This window comes from Lonchura striata, chromosome 8 (assembly GCF_046129695.1).
Source record: "Lonchura striata isolate bLonStr1 chromosome 8, bLonStr1.mat, whole genome shotgun sequence".
NCBI classification, from domain to species: domain Eukaryota; kingdom Metazoa; phylum Chordata; class Aves; order Passeriformes; family Estrildidae; genus Lonchura; species Lonchura striata.
Genome location: NC_134610.1, coordinates 15,465,168 through 15,489,650, shown reverse-complemented (window position 1 = coordinate 15,489,650; position 24,483 = coordinate 15,465,168). Strand labels below are relative to the sequence as shown.

At 56.9% G+C, this 24,483-nt stretch overlaps 1 protein-coding gene across 11 annotated transcripts in view; it reads left to right on the top strand.

Annotated features, from left to right (window-relative positions):
• The window catches only part of TNS1 (tensin 1), a 63,482-nt gene that overhangs the window by 25,210 nt on the left and 13,789 nt on the right, over window positions 1–24,483 (top strand). For 3 of the 11 annotated variants that reach the window (XM_021526201.2, XM_077784958.1, XM_021526198.2), the window contains exons 5-19: window positions 118–168; window positions 688–810; window positions 1,071–1,135; window positions 1,257–1,340; window positions 1,458–1,570; window positions 2,175–2,235; window positions 3,617–3,692; window positions 3,834–3,963; window positions 4,332–4,397; window positions 4,953–5,114; window positions 13,574–15,274; window positions 17,663–17,743; window positions 21,453–21,631; window positions 21,837–21,975; window positions 24,296–24,388. In XM_021526201.2, the coding sequence (XP_021381876.2) occupies window positions 118–168; window positions 688–810; window positions 1,071–1,135; window positions 1,257–1,340; window positions 1,458–1,570; window positions 2,175–2,235; window positions 3,617–3,692; window positions 3,834–3,963; window positions 4,332–4,397; window positions 4,953–5,114; window positions 13,574–15,274; window positions 17,663–17,743; window positions 21,453–21,631; window positions 21,837–21,975; window positions 24,296–24,388 (3,124 nt within the window). The remainder of the gene's footprint in view (window positions 1–117; window positions 169–687; window positions 811–1,070; window positions 1,136–1,256; window positions 1,341–1,457; window positions 1,571–2,174; window positions 2,236–3,616; window positions 3,693–3,833; window positions 3,964–4,331; window positions 4,398–4,952; window positions 5,115–13,573; window positions 15,275–17,662; window positions 17,744–21,452; window positions 21,632–21,836; window positions 21,976–24,295; window positions 24,389–24,483) is intronic. The other 8 variants (XM_077784961.1, XM_077784959.1, XM_077784963.1 and 5 more) reach the window with 5 other exon arrangements.

Below are 24,483 nucleotides of genomic sequence, written 5' to 3'. Positions count from 1 at the left end.
GGTAATGTGTCTGAGAAAGCCTCTCACAGCAGGATTTGGAAAGGCTTTGGGGTGAGGAAGAGGTGAGGTGGCAGCAAGGAAGATGTTCTCTCACTCTGTTTTTCATCTTCCCTAAAGCTTTTCAACCTCTCTGAGCGGAGACGTGATGTCAACAAACTTCACCCCAAGGTGGGTCACAGTTGTGAGAAGCTGGAAGGTCTCAGGGGCCTCAGGGCAGGCCTGTCTGCAGGACCAGCTCCCTGCAGCAGGATGTCTAGGGGAAAAACAGCCACCTTTTCTATTCTATCTAGCTGGGAAAAACCCTGAGAAAAGCACTGAGACTTCACACTGTGTTTGTGGTATTTCAGCTTGACTCCCATTACCCTCCCAGCCCCCCCTTCTCAGCCCAAAACTGGCTGTTTGGGATCTCCTGGAGACCTCCCTAAGGCATTGTCCTCATCCCACTGAGAATGGGGGAGCCTTCAGAAGCTGAGCCAAGTAACCTGGGGTGAAGGGCCTGAGATCTGGGACCATGGTGGCCTCCCTGGGCCAGGGATCTGGGCAGTGGGGTGCAGGGTTGGGAGATTGCATGTCAGAGCAACACAGTAATGCCTACCCTGCCTATGTGCCCTGGGATTTGCCCACTGGCAGGCTGGGAACGCGGCATGGGTGTGTCTGTGACCCCAGGCTGTTTGTTCCCCTGTTCAGGTGCTTGATTTTGGATGGCCTGACATGCACACCCCTGCGCTGGAGAAGATCTGCAGCATTTGCAAAGCCATGGACACGTGGCTGAACGCAGCAGCACACAACGTGGTGGTGCTGCACAACAAGGTGGGCAGCACCCGTCACCGGGGCTCTGTGGGGCTGCAGGGATTGGGCTGAGCAGCCTCAGAGGCTGAGAGATGTAGAGAATGCAGTGGTTTGTGGTTTGGTGTGTGGGTAGGTGTCAGCACATACGTGTAGATTGGTGTGTGTCTTGTGAGGGTTGGGGCATCTGTGGGCTGGTGTATGCTTATAGGGATCAGTGTGTGCCTCTGTGGGATGTCTGTGCCTGGGTGCTCAGTGACACCCCTTCTGCTGTGTGCCTGCAGGGGAACCGTGGCCGGCTGGGGGTGGTAGTGGCTGCCTACATGCACTACAGCAACATCTCAGCCAGGTGAGAGAGACGTGAGGTCCTGGGGTGGCCCTGGGGCTCACTGGTGACCTCCATGCCGGTGGTGCTGGGGTGCTGGTGCCAATACTTCCCTTCAGCTGCATCTGTCCTTTCATCCCCACAGTGCTGACCAGGCTCTGGACAGGTTTGCCATGAAGCGCTTCTATGAGGACAAGGTGGTGCCGGTGGGACAGCCATCCCAGAAGAGGTGGGTCCTGGCAGGCCTTTGCAGCTGGGTTTTTCCCCATAGAATGGTTGGATGCAGGGGTCCAAGGTGGATGTTCTTCTGTGGGTTCTGTCCCTGAGCTGCCTGTCTGCCCTCCAGGTACATCCATTACTTCAGTGGGCTCCTCTCTGGCAGCATCAAGATGAACAACAAGCCCCTCTTCCTCCACCACGTCATCATGCACGGGATCCCCAACTTTGAGTCGAAAGGTGGTAGGTGTCCCCAGCTGCTTCCCCAGCCTGCTGCTTCCCACAACACCATCCTACACTGCCTCGGCAGGCTTGTCCTCCTTGGGGGATGTTTTCCACCATTTCCTTGGCAATTTGAATTCCCCTTTTCCTCTCAGAGACTATTCACTCATAATAGCAGGGTGCTACCCTTTTCTGGCAGAGATGCCCTCAGAGGATGCCCTCCCGATGCTGGACACTAACCTGAGCTGTGGGGTGACAATATTTTTCTGACAGCTTTTCCAAGGATGGCTGCAGACCGGGGTTTGGGATGCAGTGCCCCGTCTGGTGCTGCTGGTACCTCACCCAGATCATCATCCCACCCCTTTCCCCAGCCCAGCACTTGCCCTAGATTCTACAGGACCCAAACTGTGAGGGCTTTGCCCTTTCTCACCTCATGCACAGCATCCTTTCTGCCCATTGCAGATGTTGCCCTTGGTCGGTGCGGGCTGCCTGGGGCAGGGAGCGGCTGTTTGCTTTGGCTTCCTCCCTGTTTGGATTTCTCCCCCGTGACTAATCCCTCCCCTGGCCCCTCCGCCCAGCCGGCTAACAGCAGTGTGCCTTTTCTCCCCGCCTTGATGTCTTCCAGGTTGTCGGCCCTTCCTGAAAATCTACCAGGCCATGCAGCCCGTCTACACCTCGGGGATCTAGTAACTATCTCCTCTCCATGGGGCTTTCCTCCTGCCCAGCATGGGGGGCATGGCAAGCGGGGGAGGATGGAGGGGATCAAGGACAAGTCCCCTGTGCTCTTGTGCTCTGTGCTTGGTCCGTCTGGGGGCCAGGGAAAAAAAAAGGGCTTCCTTTTTTTTTGGAGGTGGTCACTGGCTGTACTGGGCCGTACTGGACCCTTCTGCTGAGAGGGCTGTAGTGACTCGGCATATCAGCAGAGGGAGCCTGGGGCTGCGCGGAGCCTGGGGCGGCGTGTCCCCGGAGGGAGTGGGGAAAGCGATGGGGACATCCGGGAGATGAAGGCATCTTGGGAGATGAAGGCATTTCTTCTCTCCCTGCTTACAGAACTGCTCTTCCTGTCTGGATTAGCCCCCAGAGTTCACAGAGTATTCTTAGTTGGAAGGGACCCACAAGGATTATTGAGTCAAACTCTCAAGTAAATGGCCCATATGGGGATTGAACCCACAACCTTGGTGTAATTAGCACCATGCTTTGACCAGCTGAGCTAATATCCTTTCTTTCTCCAAAAAAAAATCTTCCCCTTGTTTTAATCTCCCCACAGTTTTTTTCAGATTCTGATCCTGGGAGCAGGCACTGGCAGAAGGAAGGCAGGAGTTGATTTCTCCAGCCTCCAAGACACTCTGCCAGCACCACATCCCAGTCTGGGTGGGACCACTGGCTCCTGGTCTCCCTGGAGGAACCAGAGCACCTCACCTCTAAAATATTCCCATCTCAACCCCCAGGCCCAGGATCTCACTTCTATACAGCCATGGGTCCCCGTTAGCTGAGATTTACTGCCATCCCAGCCTTGCCTTTCAGCTTTTAATAGACTGTTTATGGGATGCCTGTAATAAACTCCAGGTTTATCTTGCCTGTGAAATCCAACTCCTTTCTTCCCTTGTTCCTCGCTGCTGACGCCACCGCCCGTCGGCAGCCTGTCGGCAGTGCACTGGGAGGGGAGGGGAGGGCTTCCCGCAGGGAAACTGAGGCAGGGAGAAGAGTCTTCCCAGAGATTTCTCCCTCTGTGTCCTAAGCCCCTGCGGAGCTAGGTGGATGGCTGATAGCCTATGTTTGGCACTTGGAACCTGGGCAAACCCTCCCACCCAGCAGTTTTTGCACCCTTGCTGTGCTGTGCCTCAGTTTCCCCTTCCCGTCCTCCTTCCACCTGGGAATATGTGCCCCTTGAGGTGATGGATGGGTCTCCCCCCCCCCCCCCCCCCACCCCGCCCCAGTCACAGGGAGGGCAAGCTCTGTGCTTTGCACCTTTTCTGCCTGGATTTGGGTGGAAGGGCTGGTTGAGGTGGTTTTTTCTTGGGGGGCTCTGTACTACAGCTCACAACCTCCTGCTGTTCCTCTCTGCAGCAATGTGCAAGGAGACAGCCAGACGGGCATCTGCATCACCATTGAGCCTGGCTTGCTGCTCAAGGGTGATATCTTGGTAAGGATCGTCAGCTCAGCCCCGGAGTAGGAAGCAGACAGAGGTTCTGTGGTAGTCTTGCCTCAGGACCCCCAGATTCTCCCCAGATTCCCTGAGATCTGGGGGCTTATCCTGATGGCCCACACCTATTCCCCTCTGCAGCTGAAGTGCTACCACAAGAAGTTTCGCAGCCCTACCCGTGACGTGATTTTCCGTGTGCAGTTCCACACGTGTGCTGTGCATGATCTTGACATCGTCTTTGGCAAGGAGGACCTGGATGAGGCCTTCAGAGGTAACCTGGCACTTCCCTGCTCCAAACTGCCTCATCCTCCTGCCCCCTGTAACTCTGGTGTCATCATGGGGACATCTGGGCACCCATCCCAGATCCACCCCCGCCAAAACAGGGCACCCCAGCTCCATCTGCAGGGTGTGGTGCTGCTTGGGAAGTGGTGGCACCATCATCCCTTTCAGAGCCAAAAGCATTACTGCTTTGAGGGGCTGCCTCAGGGTTGTTCTGGGGGCTAAGATGCACTGCCCCATGCAGGGATATCCCCTAGCAGCTCCCAGCCTTAAGCTGGTCTGCAGGTTTGTTTGGGGTGACTGGCTACTACTGGAGCTATGGATGGAAATAGTCCCTTTATTCTGCTCTCTCCTTGCCAGATGACCGCTTCCCTGAGTATGGGAAGGTGGAGTTTGTGTTCTCCTATGGCCCTGAGAAGATCCAAGGTATGGCTGGCTCAGTGCCATGGGGGTTTGGAGATGGATGCTATCTCCTTTCCTTCTCCTCAGCTGTATCCCCTGCTCCCTCCCTTGTGACCTCCACCTACCCCATTGCAGTTCCTTTGTCACCAGGGTAGAGTGAGGCATCCAGGCAGTAAGGCTGATCGAGGAGCACCCATGGATGCCCCATATTTCTCGCTCTCTTCTCCAGGAGGCTGCTCTCCAAAGCCCTTTCTGGCCCAGGAGAGATGGAAGGAATGTTTGGGAATGAAGGACTCCCTTGTTCAGAAAGTCCAGACCCATGCACACTCACTGCCAATCTGTGTTCTGGTCTCTAGACAATCCCAAAAGCCCCAGGCAGTCTTGCACACCTTGTTTGTGAGTCTTGATGTACATCTTGTGCTCATCCATCTCTTGATGTTGCCTTTCCTACAGGAGTCTCCTGCCTTGCCCTTTGGCTCCTGCACTTTTTTGCTTGCATGCACTTTTCTCGACCTATTCCCCCCTCCCATCCTTGCTGGTCCCATTGTCATCCTACCTGACCATTCTGCCTTTTTCCAGGTATGGAGCACCTGGAGAACGGGCCCAGTGTTTCTGTGGACTACAACACGTCTGACCCACTCATCCGGTGGGACTCCTATGAGAACTTCAACATCCAGCGCGAGGAGAGTGCAGAGGGGGCCTGGGCTGAGCCACCCCTGCCCAGCAAGCACCTGGAGAAAGGTTAGGGCTCACAAGGTGGTCGTCCAAAGTGTCCACATGGAAGTACCCCCCTCCCCAGGATAGGGGGCACTTCTGGGCAGCAGAGCTGGGAACAGATGGCTGCTGATGGGAGCAATGTGACCATGTGTTGGGAGAGCAAGATCTTGTGGACTTTGCCTTCTGCCACAGTGCCAGAGAGCTTAGGTCCTTTGCAGCACTTAGCTGTCAACGTGCTGTTTGCACAAGCAGAGTCCAGCCTTAGTTTATGCCCCAGAGCTTTAGGAAATCCAAACCCCATGTCTGCAGGACCATTAGGTATCCCAGCTACTGTGTCACGCTGCAAGCATGGCAGGATGTACTTTAGTTACCCTTAGGGGATGAGGATGTCTTACTGGCCTTCGAGGGTCTGCTGCATCTCTCAGAGCTGGTATAAGCCCTTTGTGCACCCATTTTGTTGCAGCAAGTTGACTGCTGTCACCCACTTGGCAGGAATGGGCAGTACTTGTATGTCGAAGGGTGGTGGGCCCCTGTCCTGGAGGCAAGGCCACCCATGGCCAAGCAGATGCCTGGGTTTTCCTGGCCAGATCTGGAGAGACCTTCCTGGAGCAGGGACAGCTGCAGTCCCTGATGTCCCTGAAGGTCACCGGCTGCTTCGAGTGGGAGCAGTGGATGGCGGTGCTCGCAGTGGAGGGTGGGGGCTCTGGGTGCCTGGGGCAGGCGAGAGTGTCTCTGCTATGGTGGTCACATGGAACCAGACCTGGGGCGGCAGTGTAGAGCTGGCATGGGCACTTGCCTTGGCACAGGGCATTAAACGGGCAACTTGTGATGTGCAGGCTCAGCTGTGGGCTATGTGCAGGCTGGGGTGCTGTGGGTCCACCCTCAAGCTGTCAAAACTGCCTGGCAGTCCCCTCCTGCCTGCAGAGACCCGAGTGCTTCGTTGCATGTGTTCTCCTCTGGACCCTGGGCCAAAGTTTCTGCACCCCAGCCCCTCACAGGGCTGCAGGGGTACCCCAGGACTCACCTCTGTACTTTTGTGGGGGTCTTGGTGAATATTGGGGCTGCAGAAGTACCCCAGGGCTCCTCTCCATTCCCCCTTAGGGGTCTTGGCAGGTGTCAGGGCTCCATGCACTGGCTGAGCTGTCCTCTGTGCCAGGAAGGGTGGCAATAGGGAATGACGGCACCTTGAATTTGTAAACACTGCCCCAGTTTGGAGATGAGCTTTGACTGTGAAAGGGTGAAGCTGCAGGCAGAAGGCTGCCCTCTGACCCCTGCCAGCAGAAGCAGCTGCAAGAAGCCCATCTATAAGGGGTCTTTCCCAGCTGTCCCATGGGGCACTTTGAGCAGTGGTGGTAGGAGTCAGCATGGGCTCAAGGGGCTCCCATCTTTTTCCCTCTCTGTTGTCACTTTTCCTCTTTTCCAGCCTGTCCCAAGCCAGGATGGGGACTCTGGTGTCTGGCTGTGCAGGGGGGGTCCCTGTTTATGGTCGTTCTTGCCTTATTTGGTCAGGGAATTGCACGCCACATTTTTGGCACCACCAGGCGTGAGCAAGCGGCGTCCGGGGGCGGAGGGGGGTGAGGTTGGCACCAGGACCCACGCTGGGCTGGGATCAGCCGCTGCTCCTTGTCCCCGCCACTGCCCGTCCTGCCACCCGGTGAAGGCTCCCCGCAGACGGTCGCTGCAGCCTGGGCCAACGGGACCGGGATCGCCTGCCAAACGGTGGGTCCCCCATGCTGCCTCTCTGCTGGCCACAGCCGCTCTCAGTGCAGGTGGATGCCCTTTCTCCAGCAGCTTTGTCTCAGCATGGAGCACTCATACGGGCTGGGGGGTGCCTGCCAGGGTGGGATGGTCCTGTGGGACCCCAGAGCTGGAGGGGCAGGCGGGTGGCTGGGCATGGTGCCTGTCCTGGTGTTCCCCTCACCTCTGTTGTGCTTATCTGTGGGGACTTGGAGAAGGGGAAACTCATTTGCAGTGGGGTCATTGGTTGACTAAGTTCTTCCAGAGCAAGGGCCATGAGAGAGGCATCTGTACTATCACATTTTGCTCTCTGGCTGAGGGGACACAGCTGGATTCAACAGGCTCTCTGTGAGCCACTTCCATGGGATAGGGTGGCCCCATCAGCAGACTTGCCCTCTTGCTTTACTCGGTTAGGGTTTCTGCTGCCCATCATATTTGGGCTGTCCCGTGGCCCTTAGGGAGAGTGGGGTATGCTGGGATGCCCCCACAGCCTGTCCTTCTGCCCCTCAGCCATGTCTGCACAGCCTGGGAAAGGCAAGTGCTCTGCCTGCCCTCCTTCCTCCTCCTTGAAGGGGCTTTGGGGTCAGTGGTGGATGCTTGGCAGGTTCCTGCTGCAGTCCCTGTGGCCACTGATTGGCTGAGGGTGTTTGAAGGCTGAAGGTGATGGCATGCTTCATCTTCTGACTGTTTTTGTGGTTGCCTGCACTGTGGTAGCTCTCCTTGGGGTGCCCAGCTGGCTCCAGAGAGGCAGGAGGAGGCTGGCAGCTGGATGTGGCACTGCTGGGCTTGTGGCTGGTTGGAGGATCACTGCAGAGAAATTTTGGGGTACTGCAGATGCTTTAACTCGATCTGGAGATAATTTATGGCCTGGTTTGGTTTTGCTGAGGAAACCAGTGCTGGTGGAGAACAGGGAGGGTGCTGTGGCTGGCATGGAGTCAGTGGACAGGTTGTCCTCAAGGTCTGGATGTGTGACTGTTGTGGGGGAACCCCAAGCTCTGCCATCCCAGGGTGGTGTGAGAAAGTGTGAAATAGTTACAGCAGCTCCTTGTAACCACTGGTCCTTGAACCCACGCTGGGCTGGCACTACCTGCCCTGTCTCTTTACCAGGCTGGGAAGAGAGTGGCCAGGGCCTGGCCAAATCCAACATCTGCGAGGGAATTGCTAAATCCCCACCTGAGTCATGGTTCTGGCATAGGGCTCCCCTGCAGCTCATCCCTGTCTTCCCACACATCCCCACTCGCAGGGCTGGGGTGGGGACTGGGATGAGCATCCCACCCTTCCAGTGAGGGGAGGTCATATCAGAGCCTGAACCACATGTGTCTAAGGTCAGGGGGTCCTGGAGCCCCACAGATGGGGCTGGATGCTGATCTGGAGCATTTCCATGAAGGAGAAAGCCCCGCAATGGGGTTGCTGTCATCTGTTTGTCCCCCAAGAGGGCCACCATCTCATGGGGTACACCTTTTCTAGTGGGGTCAAATCCTGTCCCACTTATCAGGAGGGGCTGAGGCTGCCCAGGAGGGCAGGCCAGGCTGTGCAGAGGTGGAGAGCCAAATGGTCCAGGCCAGAGCTGTTAAATCCATTGCTGGAGCTGCTGGCAGGCTGCTGCTCTCCCCCAGTGGCTGGATTGGTCCCTAGGCCAGGCTCAGTGGGAAGGGGGGCCACTGGCTCTCCTCTAGCCTTCACCAGCTGACTAAAGCTGAAGGAATTCACTTCCCCTTCCTTATTCTGCCCCTCTCTGCTGCTCTCTGCTCCATCTGCTGCAAGGTAAGGGTGTGTTGAGGTGGGCATTTTGGAGGGCAGTAGGGATCTGCATGGGCTGGATGGGAATTCACAGGGAGTGTCCCCCTTGCTTCTGATTATTCCCCATGGGTGAAATGTTGGAGTGTCTATGGGCTTGACTAGCCATTTCAGCTGGAGTGTGGCTATTCCCAGGGCAGGATCTGTCCTCTGACATGGTATTTGGGGTTGCCATGTAGGGTGGGGGATGGGGTTTGCTCCCACTGGGACCGGGAGCCAGGCATGGCTGGGATGCAGGGAAGGAGAGACCAGCTGGTAGAAACTCAGCCCCATCTCTTCTCCATTTAAACTGTCCTTGAAGTCAAAACTTGTAGCAGTTTTGTGCTCAGGGCTGGGGTTGTCCCACGGCAGGAGCGGGGATCTCTGTCTCTGTCCTCCTGCAGCCGAGACAGCCGGGACAAAAAATGAGCAAACTTAGGAGGTTTTGGAAGGATGCTGCTTGCCTTGTGGTGTCATCTGGGAGCAAACAGGGCTGTGAGTCAGGGGGCCGGCTGGAAACAGTGCTCTCATCCCCTGCCGTCATCCATGGGGGTGTGGGAAGCACGCGGTTTAGGGGATTAGAGTGGAGGGAGCCTCACGTTTTGCTGAGTGTATTGGATCAATTGAAGAGTGGAGTCCTGAGCACGGGTTCAGGCAGGGGCCTGGATGTGGGGTGGGCTTGCTGTCATCTGGATGAGCAAATTGTGAGCACCATTCCAGCATGGATTTTGCTTGGGGTGGAGCAGTTTGGTCTCAGAAAGCTCTGGAGTGGATAGGATCATGCCATACCTCCTGTCACAGAGCAGGACAGTGTGTACATCTCGAAAACAGGGCTGGAATGTCTGTGCTATGCTTGTGGTGCTGGCAGGGCAGGCAGGAGGATTGTGAAAGTGGGTCGGCAGGGTCGGTGGCTTGTCCATGGCTGGTTTCCACCCCTCTTTAGCTGTGTAGTTATTTCAGATGGAGAAACTCAAGTCTCCAGCAAGACATTTGAATTTGCAGACCCGTCTGGGTTTTAGCATCATGTGTGGTTTGGAAGGACATCGCCACCCTGAATGTGTCGCTGCTCTTTGGGGACAGGTGTGACGCATGCACAGGAGCTGGGCAGGGCTGGGTGTCTCAAATGAGGGGGTCACCCAGCGGGGTGATGCTCAGTGGACGGTGCAAGGTGGGCAGGCTGTCCAGCTGTCCGGCTGCCTGTCCTGCCTAGGAAACAGTTAACGCGGCGGAGCCCTGCCTGTGGAGGAAGTAGTTAATATTCATAGCTGGAAGCTGTCTGTCTGGCTGTCCTCCCTCCATGGCTCCCACCCTCTCCGCACCTCACTGAGGTTAACTCGGGCTGAGGCTGGAGCTTGGGCGGCCCCGCCGCCCTCCCCGCGCCGCTCCCCTTCCCCTCCCGCTCCTCCCTGTGGTCCCTGTGTGGTCTGGGGCGGAGGGGAGCACAGCCGCACCTCCTCGCTCCATCCCATCTCCGGCCTCTCCCACCTTCGGCTCCTCCATCCTCTCCCGCAGCTCCCCGTGTCCCGGGGTTCCCGTATCCCGCCCCCTCCGGCGCCCCGCCGCCGTCCGGGTGCCCCTCTCGCGGCCCCGCGGGACACGGCGCTGCGGAGGGAATCGCTCCCTCCGCGAGAGGAAAGCAAAGCCAAAGGGACAAACGCCAGCCCCAGCCAGCTCCAGGCCGTCGGCTCCTGTCCTGGACGGACACACGGGGCTGGCTGTGGACGCCGTTGGAGCTGCCACCACACCGGGTGCCCCTGGAAGGCTCTGGTGCTGGGAGGGGTGAAGGAAAGGGATTTTGCTGCCTGCTCCTTCCCTTTGCCTCGGATCTTTGAATCCCCGTCCCTTTTGGTAAGTCCTGACTTTGCTTCTCTTTGGTCTGGGGGCTGGGAGGTGAATTCATGGTTGTGGTGAGCCACGGCTTGGACACGAGTTGCTCCGTGCCATCATATCTAGTTACAGGATAAAACCAGAGATAAGGAGGCTAAACTCTTCCCTGTGAGATTCTGCTCACACCTTACATTCTGTAAAAGGTCCCGGGACCCCAGGTTCTTCCCTGCAGGCTGATGCTCCACAAATGCACTGGGCCAGGGCTCTGAGTTGGGAGTGGAGGCAACAGGTGGGATGCTGCTGGGGGCACGACAGGGGGAGACATGGTGATACCTCAGCCTTGTCTTCTGCACCGGTGCAGAGCTGTGGACAGGATTTGGGATTCTGGGGATGTGAGCTCACTCTCTCGGTACTGTCACACTTGTCCTGGACCAGTTTTTTTGCTCGGTGTAGCCACAGAGTGCTGGAGAGAGAGGACAGAGCATTTCTCCCCTAGGGCAGCGAGCCTGGCAGCAGGGCTGGGACCAGGCTGGGCTCAGCGCTTCCCGCAGCTGCCTCCGTACAGCTGGAGCAGATAGAGCCATGGCAGAGCTGCGTCCGGGGCTGAGCCCAGGGCAAACCCAGCCCACGATGGGATGGCACAGTCTGCCAGGCAGGAGCTACTCCGACCTTCAGGGATGAAATCTGACCTTGCTGGGAGCTGCAGACTCTTTGTAAATTCGTTGCTGAGAGCCTGCTGCTTTGAGGGAGGCTGGTTTGGCTGTTCTGTTCCATTATCCCTTAGTTTTTATTCTATTTTTTATTTTGTTTTGCTTTATATTCAGCTTCTCAAGTGACAAACAGTAGACAGTATGAGAGATAGTGTGGCCCAGGGATAGTGGAGGAAGCTTTGGAGTGGCAGCGCATAGCAGGATTTGTCTCGTGGCATCAGAGCCCAGGAGGTACATGGGGTTGAGGACAGGATGAATAATCAGGTGTGGGGCAGAGCAACTGTAGGACAAGGGCTTGGCTGATGGCTGAGCTGTCACAGGCTATTCCTTGCTTACTGCTCTGGTACTGCTCTCAAGGGGGTGGCCACCAGCCCCTCTATGTCCCCTCCTCGCCAGAGGTTCTGGGGAAGGTGGGATGTTGCAGTTGGGGCTTTCTGTCTCTGCCATGAACTGCATTGTGCCCCATCCTCACCTCTCTTGGAGACTTTTCTGTCAGCTGTGGGGCAGTACCCAGCCCAAAGAGTAATTAAAACTTTTCCTGTCTATTTTCTCCCTTGGCAGCATGTGGTTACATTTATATTTATTTATTCCCTTTTCCTTTCTATTCGTCTGCTGTTGTTCTCCCAGCCCCCATCCTGGCTTTTGCCCTATTTCTTGAGACCAGCCAGCACCCATCACAGCCTTCAGAGAGGAGGGCTGTGCCTTTCCCCCGTCTCCAAGCAGTGTCTCAGCCTGTCCAGCATTGACACTGGCCCTGGATATGCTGCTTTTTTCTTTTTCCCTTCATGGAAAGGGCTTCCCTCCCTCTCTTCCCCTTTTCCCCAGTATGGGAGGTGTTGTGGAGACAAATGCTACTGGCTTCTGGCTTTACTGTCTGGATGAAGAAGCTCTCAGTCTCTGGGAGAAATTTTCACTCTTTCCCATACCAAGTGCCCAGAGAGAATCTTGCTGCATGGTCCTGAGACATCTTCAAGCCAATGGGAGGCTTTGGGGCTCAACTGCCTCCTTGGGATACTGCCAGTGAGGATTCAGGAGTGGAAAATTAGCAACAAGGAGAGAGGGCCCTGACTTTGTAATGCTTGGGCTCAGTGTTATCACCCTCCTCTGCTTTGTGGTGAGGGGGATTGTTGGCGAGGGAGCTGCCGGGGTGCGGGTGCGGCGGCGTGGGACTGGTTAAGCTGTCCCGGCTCGGAAGTGTTTTGCTTGCAGATAGGACCGCTCTGATTTCACACTATCGTGTTAGGGCCGTCTTCCGTCCCTGAGTCAGCTGCCTGGCTCCCTGCCAAGGAAGAGTCATTTTTTCCTCCAAAAGAAAGTGTTTAACACTGCTCACAGGACCTTCCAGGAAACCTTGTCAGGGAGCTGGAAAAAAAAGAGTCTGCAGCCTGGTCTGTGCTGCTTTGGCAGGGGGGGATGTAGCTTGGGAACTATTCCCATTGCTGTCAGTGGCCAAGGTCCCTCTGTATCCCCAAAATCTTTCTGCCCCACTTGGGGCACTTGGAAAGGTTTAAAGGGTGCAGCTGGTTGTAGTGTTGGTGCTGACGGACTGGGGGGCTCAAAACTGGAGTGCAGGATTACTGGTGATGATGCTGCCGTGCCCTGACTGCCCCCCAGCCTTTTGGGGCTTTGGAGCAGAGCCAGCTGCCCACACTGGACTTGAATCACGGTGCCAGGACCTTCCTGTGGAGGAGATGCTACATGTTCAAGGCTGGGCAGTGGCACTGTTGGTGCGGAAGCTCTAGGGCAGGTTGACCTGGCCTGAGAGAGGGAAGGGAAAGAACAGAAGGGGTGGGAGCCTGTCTGTAGTCAGGCAAGAAAAAGTCAAGGATGCCTGTCTGGCTGGATCCATGCATCATCTGGGAGGAGGGTGGGCAGGGAAAGGGAAGGTGGGTCTGTGGTTCATCTGTCCTTCACCTGTGGGCTGAGTACATCCATCCAGCTGGAGACACAAAGAGCTACGAGGCCACATACTGACTGCCTCCACCCGTCCTCCTACGGCCTGGGGTGCATCTCCTCCACCCTCCCTCTTTGCCTCCCCGGTGCCACATGGCCCTTTGAAGCTGGATGAGCCCTGCGGAGCAGCGATCGCTGACTGTGTGGGTAGCCCTGGCCCTTGCCAGCCATGGAGGAGAATTGTCAGGAACGATGCCTGGAAATAGTGCATGGGATATTTGGTGGATCCCAGTGGAGCAGGCAGTGCTTGCGTGCGAATCGGGGGGCTGTGGGGGCATGGGGTTGGGGAGGACCTGGCTGCGATGTCTCTGCATGGTGGCGCCGGTGGGAGTGTGGAGGGTGCCGAAGAGACATCCATGCTGGTCATTAAGTGTTCTGGCACACGGAAGAAATCGAAATCACCGGCTAATGGGACCCATTAGCTCTGTGCAGAGCGCCAGCAATTGATCTGGGGTCTCGTGTTCGTTTCTCCCCTTGCAGAGGTTGGGCACACACAAGGGCCCCTGGATGGGAGCCTCTACGCTAAAGTGAAGAAGAAAGACTCCCTCCACGGCAGCACCGGTGCCGTCAACGCTGCCCGACTCCCGCTCTCGGCAGCACCCAACCACGTCGAGCACACCCTGTCAGTGAGCAGCGACTCAGGCAACTCCACCGCCTCCACCAAGACCGACCGGACTGATGAGCCGGGGGTGACCGGGGCACCCAGTGGCCAGGCGGTGCTGAGTCCTGAGGAGAAGCAGGAGCTGGATCGTCTCCTTGTCGGCTTTGGCTTGGAGAGTGCGGCGCCCATGCACAACCACGTGCCCGGCCCTGTGCCGGCACGCCTGCCCACCATGCCGGGCCGCCACGTGGTGCCGGCTCAGGTGCACGTCAATGGGAATGCCGCGGCGCTGGTGGCCGAGCGGGAGACGGATATCTTGGATGATGAGCTGCCCAACCAAGATGGGCATAGTGTGGGCAGCCTGGGCACGCTCTCCTCCTTGGATGGCACCACCACTGCCAGTGAGACTGGCTACCAGGAGGCACCCCGGGTGGGCAGTCTGTCCTCCCTGCCCAATGGCCCCTCGAGCTGCAATGGGGCAGAGAAGCTGCTGAAGGAGGGGCTGTACGATGGTGAGCCGCTCTCCAACGGTGGCTACCCCTACAACAACCAGAACACCCTGATGGGCCACCACCTCCGTGACACACTGCCTTCCTTGCGGCCCTCGGCATCCACTCAGGAGCACCTGGCTGGATACCCACAGCGCCTACCGGGCTCCCATGCCCCAGGGTGGCTCCAGCCTCAGCCACTGCCCAGCTCCCAGCCCTACCTGTATGCCTACGACCACCCCGGAACTTACCGCTCCCGGTCCTTCCCGGCAGTGGACACTGCCAAGTACGACGTGAACCCGGCGCTGCCCCAGGCCCCGGCTCGCAGCACCAGCAGCCGGGAGGCTGTGCAGAGGGGCTTGAATTCCTGGCAACAGCAAGGAGGAAGCCGGCCACCTTCCCGGCTGCAGGAGGGTGGCATGGAGAGCCACAGCCCCAGCATCTCTAGCTGCAGCCCCCAGCCCAGCCCGCTGCAGACGGTGCCCCCACACAGCCACAGCATGCCTGAATTCCCCCGGGCGCCCTCTCGCCGGGAGATTGAGCAGTCCATTGAAGCACTGGATGTCCTCATGCTGGACCTCGCACCTGCCGTCCACAAGTCGCAGAGTGTTCCTGCCACCTCCCGTCAGGACAAGCCAGCCGGACCCCTGCCCTCCTCCCTTTCGACCCAGCCCATTGCTGGTCTCTACGCCCGACCAACTCCACAGGTGGCCCAGCCGAGGTCCTTTGGCACGTCTGTGAGCCCCGTGGTCTCTGAGCCCGGGGGCAAAGCCTATTCTCCTGGAGAGCTGGACTATGGGGTGCATGATTATCGGGAAACCTATTCACCCTACAGCTACCAGCTGGCACCGCTGCCAGAGCCCAGGAGCTACAGCCATGCCCCGGCCGGAGCACAGATGGGCAGTGTCCCACACAGCACCTCGTGCTACAGCCCTGTGGGGTCTCAGCAGCAACTCACCTCCTCCCCACCTTCTCCCACTGTCCCAGCACAAAACCAGATGCCCCTGAAGGGACCAGAGAGCTATGAAGACCTGTCGAGGTCGGCAGAAGAGCCCTTGAATCTGGAGGGCCTGGTGGCACACAGGGTGGCAGGTAGGATCCTTTGGTTCCTTTGGGGGATGGGGAGGATTGCATGTCCCGAGGTGCTGGAGCACGCGAGGGTGGCATGCATGGTAGAGCTGGGGATAAGTGATGTGGAGACTCCTTGTCCATGTTGGATCTGGGCTTGGGACTGAGCCACCTGCCATGGAGACATACAGGGCAGGGGAGAAGCCTATGCTCCTCTTCTTTGCTGAGATCCTCCTTTGCAGCTTGCTGTCTGCAGCAGCATTGCCCAGAGGTGGGAAGGGGTGGCTGAGGGTGTCAAATCCCCCCCATCCTGTTAGGGTAACAGGGCTGGTCTGTCCCTGGTGGCAGGGCCAGTCACTGGATCTCAGGGGAATATCTTTCTTTTGGGAAGAATATGGAGAGACTGGGAAAATGTTTTCATCTCTGGCTGAGGTTGTCCTGCCTGGACTCCACTTGGACATGGTGCCTAGAGCGTGATCTGGTGCAAAGTCCCAGCTGAGAACTTAACTTGCCTTGTGTTTGATGTTGCTGCGCTCATTCCTGATTTCAGTCTCTGCTTTCCCCCCTGGATTGCTGGGTTTACTGCTCAGACCTCCTCCTTGGGCAATTGGGTGCTGCTGGAGTGTAGGCTTTTGGGAACTAGGCTTTTGTCTGTCAGCTGTAATTCTGCCCAGCTTGGCCCAGGTTGGTTTGACTCTGGACCTAGCCGTGGGGTAGTGGTCAGGGGCTGGGAAGACATTTCCCAGCCCTCCCAGAGAGGTTTGGTTCTTGGCTGGGTGCGCTGCCGAGTGTTGGTGCTGCGGCTGGATGAAGGCTTTAGCTCTGTGCTGTGGAGGGCTAGCTGCATCCACCAAGCCCCTGCCCTCCTGCAGCTCTAGCTTAGGGGCTTTGGGGCCACAAGAGTGTCCCAGCCACCTGGAAAGAAGGTGCCATGGTGCTGTGGCAGCTTGGTGCCCTCCCGTCCCACTGCTTTGGCTGCAGTTGTTCAATTGTGGAGTGACATTTGGGAAGGGTCTGGGGCTGTGGGCCAGCTTGTGATGCTGGGGCTTGGCAGCTCTGTCCCTTCCAACTCTGTGCTCAGTCCAGAAACTCGCCCGGCATTAGAGGGAGGGGGAAAAGGCTAGGCTGGAAAAATCCAACGGCATCAGCCTCCCAGGAGTGGGGACTGAGTCACAGGGTGGGGGGCAGGAGGGGTGCAAGTGGCAGGAATGGGATTGAGGAGGGTCAAAGAGTTGTTGGAGGAAGCTTGCATCCATCTGCATCTGACCTCTGTGATCCAGATCAGATTCACAAAGGGTCATGAGGCTTTTGCAAAGAATTTAAACAAACCTAAGGACACATGGATGCCCAAACCATGCTGTATGTCTGAATTTAATATTATAAGCAGCACATGCCTTCCCTCCCCTGCTGCCCCATATGAAGAATTAAAATGGGCTGGAAAAAGAGACAGTTCTAAGGAGAGGAAGAAGAGTATTTGCAGTGTGTGGGAAATGGATTTTTGATGGTGTCTACCAGAAACATCATCCCCCCCAACCTTGAGTCAGGTCCTCAGGGCTGGGGTCAGCGTCATCCCCTTGTAGCTACTGAGTTTCCAGGGAGGAGAGAGAAATATGGGGGATGGTCCCCAGCCTGTGACCACCTGTCTCTGCTGGAGCTGGGCCTTCTGTGCTGAGGTGGGGACAGCGCAGGCGGGTGGCCTGACCTCTGGCAGGAACGAGGTGTCCTGAAGCCAGCGTTGGGAGGGGACAGCCAGCAGGGACCGTGGGGCATGGACATGTTTGTTTACATTCCCTGCTGCTATAAATTGCCTGCGTGTCCTGGCGCAGAGATGAGGAGCATCTCACACCTCCTCCCTTCTTGGTGGGGAATGCTCCCATTCCTTTTTCCCACTGATGATGGGGGGAAGAGCTGACAAAGGGCAGTGCTGACAGGCCCAGTATCTCCCCACAGAGGGGAGGTGGTTTTGTCATCCTTTAAGACCCTCTTATCTCCTAGTAAAGGTATGTGGGGTCACCCCATCTTGTCTCAGCCCTGAGCATTCTGTGTTGAAGGGGATCTGCATGTTGCCATCCCTGAGAGGATGGTGATGGGGCAATTGTGGCATTGCACAAGGCAATATATGACTAGGAGCCACCCTTGGTTTCCCATGTGGGTTTCTGTGGTGCCTGGAGCCAGGCAAGTTGGCTGGTGGAAAAGCAGCTCCAAGCAGAGACCAAGCTCCTTCAGACCCCAAATGATCCCAGACTCATCTGTTGGACCCCTAGCTAACATTTTCTCTTCTTTCTCTCTCTCCTCCCGTGTTGTATCTCGTGCCATTTGTCCTGTCTGCCCCTTCCTCTCTCTGTGGGGGACTGTGTCTGTCCTCTGTGACCTCCCACCCTCCTTGCACTCCCTGTCTTGGTATGCTGGCAGAGTACAACGCCAAGCTCAGGGAACTCAACAAGAGCACCAAAGTCCCCCGTCCTCCTCTGAACCAGCAGCGGTCCTTCTCCGGTTCGTTCATTCCACCTCCTTCCTTGTTCTCCAACCTTCCCCATGCATCCTTCTCCTTCCCTCTCTTGCATTCTTCCCCCCTCTCATCCTTCCTTCCTTTTCCCACCTTCTCTCTCCTTCCCCTTCATCCCTCCTTCCCTCTCATTCTTCCTTTCTCCTCTATGCATGCTGAGTGATCTGTGTGTTGCATGGATGTGGGATGGAGGGAGGCTCAGGAGACCATTTCCATGCAGGATTGATCCCTTTTCTCAGCAGAGTGATGGTAAGGGCTCCCATTGAGCTCCTCCAGTGATGGGGGGAGTCCCTGGCCCTGGGTACAGACTCCCCTGCCCCTGTTTGGTTTTTTATCTCATCCAAGCCTGGCACTGCTTGCTGGGCCAGTTCTGGAGCCTTGCTACATCCCCTCCAAGCTTTGCCCTGACCATAGCTCACCCCCTTGGGAAGCAAGGCCTGGGGTGCAGCTCCACAGAGCCCAGATATAGCCAGTTGTCAGCCCAGGAGGGTCCTGTTTCAGTTTAGGGATCCCCATGTCTTGGTCTACAGCTGGAGGGTGTGGGCTGCTGAGGCTGGATTTTATGCAGTGTGACTTTTGCTCCTTAAAGGTGAGTCTGCCCTGGGTGATGTGTGCTGGTGACCTGCTTGGTGCTTGTTGTGCACACACTTGTCGCAGGGCAAGGAGAAGGTGGGAGATGGAGTGGGGCTGCGGGGTCACCATCTTTCTGTGTGACCTTTTCTCTCCTCATTGGCACCTTGGGTTTCTCCCCAAAAAGGAGAGGACCAAAGAAGTTTGAACCCTCCGAGTCCTCAGCACAGAAAGCCATTTGGGATAATTAGGCAGGATGTGGGGAGCAGTCTGTGCCAGGATGGGGTGAGTTGGGCCCTGGTGAGGAGCAGCACAGGACAGTGTCTGTTCCCCATGCAGGCAGGGAGTGAGTTTGCATCTCTCTTCCCTGGGTTTTGTGTCCCCATCCAGATCCTGAGGGCCTTGGGATGCTTCTTTGTTCTCTTCTGTCCACTGTGGGGATATCACCTGGCTTTTGTCTGACAGTAGTTATAGAATCTCATGGCCTAAAAGCAGCTGCCTCCTGATTTGGCCTAAAACTTGGCTCCCAAGCTGTAAAATTACCTAGGCTTTGCCATCGCTCCTGTTTCCTCCTTCCCCAGCTGTTGTGCTCCCTGCCTTTCCCTAGCCGTAGAGCTGTGCTGCGTCTGAGGGCAGTGGGTTGGTACTAGGTTAGGTACTTAAATGAGCAGCAGGAGGAGTGGCAGTGCCACAGGTGTTGGAGTGAGAGGGTGAGGAGTGGGGTGCAGGCTGCTGCTCCCCCTTTGTGAACAGGAATCTGCCATCCTGCAGCCAGCCACGGCGTTTTTGGGAGTTCAGTGACAGTACCATGGCTAAGGGAGGCTGTATGTCTGCTGAGGGGGCAAAGCAAGCTGGGGAAAAGAGAGTTTGTTTTTCAAGCATAGTTTCCATCCCATAAATCACCCAGGGGGTCGGCGGAGCCATGCTCAGAGCCTGGGTTTCCTCCAGGCTTTGCTCCGGGCGGCCTGTGAAGTTTCCCACTCTCCGCTCCTGAACAATGAGTCCCTTTTTTCCCTTCTCCTCCCTCCCCTCCCTGTGGCCCCGGCCACTTTCCATGTGTGGGGAGTGGAGCAGCCAGAGCTTGCTGAGCTCCTGGGTGTCCCAATGGGCCAGATCCAGCACCCTGTGGTTAGGTGACGTGAAGCCTGGGGATGGAGCAGCAGAAGGAGTCCCATGCTGCAGATGTGTGATGTGCACTGATAGCTAGGCTCCATCCATCTGCCGCGTTTAGCGCTTCCCAAATAAAAAATGCAAAGCAAGGCAGGCGTGCACAGCTCAAGGAGCCAGTCCCTGCCTCTCTGAAGTGCTTGGGCCCTGCAGCTCCTTTTCGAATGGGCCAAGGGATGCTCCTGATGATGTTCCTGCAGTGTTCAGGAGAGCCCATAGTGCACAAAGTGTAAGGGAAAAGAAAAATGAGAGTTTGCTTTTTTCCCCCCAATATCTTGTTTTCCCTGTGCTCCCAACTGCGGGCTTCAGTCTCTTAAATGAAGATCAGGACAAAAGATACGGGGTGGCCCTAAGCAGTGCTGCCCATAGCTGCAAGACAGCTTCGCAGGGACCCTCTCGGTCCCCCTGTTCTCTCCACGGATCTTTTTAATGGCCATCTCCCGTGCCGGTGAGCACCTGCAGAAGGGATCGGGAGTTGTGTTTCAAAGCTGCTCTTAGTGGAATTTTCCAGGCCGCCTCTGCGGCTGGAGCCAGCCCCGTTGGCTCGAGTCCCCCGCCTCGCAGCCTGGCCGCCTCTCCCCCCGAGCCGCGATTTTATTGTTGTTGCCATTCACTGGGCTGATTATTTAGAAATGCGCCCAGGCCACCTCCTTCCCTCCTGCCCTCGCAGCCCTTGCCCCGGGCCGGGAAAGCTCTGGTGTGTGTGCCGAGCAGTGGAGAGGGGAGGTCAGCGGGTGCGAGGCGTGGGTCCCATGCGCAGCCCCCGGGAGTGAGGGGAAGCAGCTGATGGCTGGTTTTCCTCCGCCAGCCCGTGGGAAAGGAGTTGGTGTTTGAAAAGTGCATTTCCTGGAGCGTGATGCTGGCCTTTCTCCCTCTTTTTTTTTTTTTTTTTTTTTCCCTTTTTATCCTTTTTCTCTTTTTTTTCTTCCCTAATGTGCTGAACAAGGGGAGCATGAGTGCCCAACGATTGTGGGAAAAGTAGAGGGGACAGTGTTGTCACCTCTGCTAGTGGGTAGGAGTGTGAGTCCCACAAGGCTCTGAGCTTTGCCCATGGTACTCTTTTGGGGTTGCTGTGCACTCAGCACCGTCGTCCATGAGCCCAGATTATCCTCTTAACCAGGAGAGATGGGATAGAAAGTGTGTTTGGGCACTGTCAGGTGCTGGGAGAGCTGAACTGCCCTGCCCTGTGCCAACTTTGTGTATTCCTGGGCTTTATCCCAGCCAAGGAGATCTCCACAGCCCAAGAAATCATTTTCTGATGACTTGGTCACTCTGTTCTTCCCCCCAGCCTGTGGACATTTGTGGCTCATACTGCTGCAATCAGGGAAAGATGTTTGGGGGCAGATGGAGGGGAGATGCTGATCTCTCCTTTTAGAGAAGCTTTGCACTGGGGACAGAGCAGCAGTGTTTTTTTAGGGTTCCCTGCACCATTCCTCTGTTGGGTTCTTTCTTCTTGATCCAGTGCTCCCTCTGCCTTGGGGATTCACAAAACCAGCCTTTTTCCACTGCTGTGGTTGAAGCCACATCTGGCTGTGGGTGCAGGGATGCAGGCTGAATACAGCTGTCCTTGTGCTGGATGATTTGGTCATTTCCCACTATGATGCTGTTGGGAGGCCTCATTGCTTCCCTGCTCTGCAGGGCTGGGTTGTCTGGACTAATCTGAGGATGCTCTTGCCCCTTGCACCCACTGATGGAGGTTGTTGTCCCGGAAGTCTAATGGTGCTTGGGAGGGCTAGTGCAGCAATTCAGCCACTAGCCACAACCCTGCCTTTCTCTATCACCTGGTCTGGGGTCACTGTTGTAGGGTACATCTGCTCCAGCTACCCATGCTGGTCTGGGGTTTGATGCAGGTGAGTGCTGAAGCTGAGACCTTTCAGGTCAGGCCTGAAGCATCTCCTGCTGGTGCCCATCTCAGCTGGCAGCTCCTCACCCCTCTACCACCCTGTACTTGCCCTGCAGGGGCACAGTCCCGGGAGAAGCCTCTGGAGGAGAGCGCTGTTCCTGCCCGCAAGCGGACTCCCAGCGACAGCCACTATGAGAAGAGCTCGCCAGAGCCCAGCTCGCCCCGCAGCCCCACCGTCCTCTCACCTGAGGTGGTCAGCACCATCGCAGCCAACCCTGGAGGGAGGCCCAAAGAGGTGTGCTGGAGTAGAGGAGTGCTGGGGCTGGGGAGTGGCTGACTGGGGAGATGTGCTTCCAGGGAGGGGCTTGGTGGTGGTGGTGGTAGTCAGCAGAGAGGAGGTGAAACCCTTCCCTTTGCCCCCTCTGCCCTCTCTTTGGGGTGTCCTAGGGGTTTTTGCCCATCGTAGGGATGGGACTGACTCTTTCTCCTGCTCTCCCCAGCCTCACCTCCACAGCTACAAGGAAGCCTTTGAGGAGATGGAGGGTGCCTCCCCCACCAGCCCACCCTCCAGCGGCGGTGAGATTTCTCCCCCTACCCCAGCCTTCCCTGTGTCACCACAAACCCCTTACTCCAACACCTGTAAGTGCCATGCCTCTGGGAGGCAGAGGGGCTCGGTGGGTGGCTCTGGGCAAGCCAGAAATTTGCCAAGGGTCAGACAGCTCCAGGTTCCAGACACCCACCACCATGTTAACCACTCCTCCTCTCCATCCTCCTTTCTCCTCCACATCCTGCCACTCCATGCTGCTATCAGCATCCCACCTAATTCAGCATCACATGCTAGGCACCCTCATCTTGGCTTTTTCCCACCCTGCACTCACTGGGGTGTTCTTTTGATGGGATCCCAAGGTGGGATGAGGAGAGAGGCATGCTATGACCCCAACCCATCCTGCATCTCCCCATTTTTCCTACTGGCATGGCATGAAGAGAAGCAAAACTGCAGTGGCAGGCAAGTGGGAGGGAGGCAGGAGGGACTGAAGATCAGGAGGCCAGACTCACATCATGCCACTTCTTGCTCGCAGTTTCAGAGGCAGGAAGGCCAGAAGGCTGGGGCGCGTGCTCTTTGCATGCAGCTTGTCTCCGCTCCTCCAGCTCAGCGTCTCTGTTCTGACTTACCCTGTCTCAGTCACGGTGGGTTTGTGTGGACTGGGTTTGTGTGACCAGCTTGAGCAACGAGCCCTGAGGAGCAGCCACGCGTCAGCACAGCACGACTCGGGCCAGAGCAGTGCAATGGAGCAGCCAGGCACCTGGGAAACATGTTAAAAAGATGACAGACCCCCCCCCTCCCCTTTAAAGCACTCCTGTAGGCTGAGGGATGCTCTAGGGTTGGGGATGCTTGGGCTGAGCCAAGCATCTGATGCCATGTCCTGGTTCCACTGAAGCCACCTGCCCCCCACAGCTCAGCCTATAGGGCTTGGAGTTGTTTTCTTCTGTACCGTTGCTCTTCCTTCCCTGCAATCCTCTGATATTTGAGCCTTGTCTCTTGGGATGAGGAGACGAGTGTGGGAGCATTGCAGGGGTGCTTGGCAGCTCGGAAATGGCCCTGTTGTTCCTGGGACTGAGAGCTCGGCCCTGGGGCAGCAGCAGCTCCTTTGGCAGTGGGTCAGTGGCTCTGGGAGATGAGTCACTTGCAGAGGTGACGGGAACAGCCTGGCTGGGGTCGTGGCCCCAAGACAGTGCTGCTTATCCAGCACCAGCCAGAGAAGCCTGGGAAGTTTGAAGTTGCAGCTTTCAGGCTTTGCCAAAGTGACCCTGGGGGATACAGGAGCAATTCCCCTCTGTTGGGAGATGGTGGTCCTGGGAGAATTCATGGCTCTGTGAGGACCCTGCTGTTCATCAGCCAACTGAGATGTGAACTGACATTGTGGCTGGGGTCAGCTAGGCTTGAGGGAATCAGACACCAACTAGGGAAGGTGCTTCTGTCTTAGTTTCCCAGGAACTTGGCTGCTTGGCTGCTCCAGCCCCAGGCTGCAGGGTGGACCTGGCCTCAGAGCAAGGGTCTGGCTTTCCTCTGGACCTCCCACCACTCGCTGCCTCCCAGCCTCACCACAGGCCCTGTGCCTGTGCCACCAGTCAGAGACATTCAGACACTGCTGGAGGCTCATGCCCCTTTGTTCTCTCTTGCTGAAGATGATGCCCTGAAGTTTCCCCTAATATGGAAAAATACAGCATAAAGGAGATGGGACAAACCCAATGGGTAGGAGAGGAGGTGCAATCTGCTTGGGGCGGTCTACCCTGCCCTGTGAAACCCCACTGCCATCCATACCATAGCCATACACACATACACAGCTCCTCCAGGTGTGTATGTCTGGGCACAGGGGTGCAGAACTCACATGTGCATTGCCACCCCCCTTGTGTGAACATCCTCATCCACCCATTGAGCTGGTCTGGAGGGCAGGGGTTTTTTGGCAGTCCTTCCGTCCCTTTTGTGGGGGTGATGAGCTGCTCTGGGACAGCTGGATTCCAGCTCAGCCAGATGTGGGGATTGGCAGAAAGGGGTTCAGGTGTGGGAGAGCTGGGTTGGGATGGCTGCTCACATAGGGGAAATTAAAGGGGCTTCATGTCTTTATGGTGGGGTTTTATGGGGATGGTGCTGGGCGATGGGGTCTGGGCTTGTCCTGATGGGAGTTGCCCTCTTTCTCCATCCTGCCAGCTTTGCAGTGGGGCAGGGTGCTTGTTCCTAGGCATCTCCCACTCTGTCCACTCCCAAATGAAGAGAGGGATCAATATCCTTCTGCAAGGTGTTGCTTCATACAAGGGCATCTCGTGTTCTCAGCAGCCCTTCCTTGCAGCCAGTGGGTGGGATGGGCTACGGGGTTCTGAACCCATGGGCAGCTCCAGCCTTTCTGAAGCATCACCTCCCACTCCTCCACTAACATTCTTGTGCCCACTGTGCCAACAGTGCGTTCTCCCCCTGGCCTGGCCAAGACCCCGCTCTCAGCACTGGGGCTGAAACCCCACAACCCGGCTGAGATCCTGCTGCATCCAGTGGGAGGTGAGTGCAGACGTGGGGACTGCAGGCAGATTTTTTTGTGGGGGCATCTATGAGGATACCCTGGAAGTGCCCCCAGTTTGGAGAAGGCACTTCCA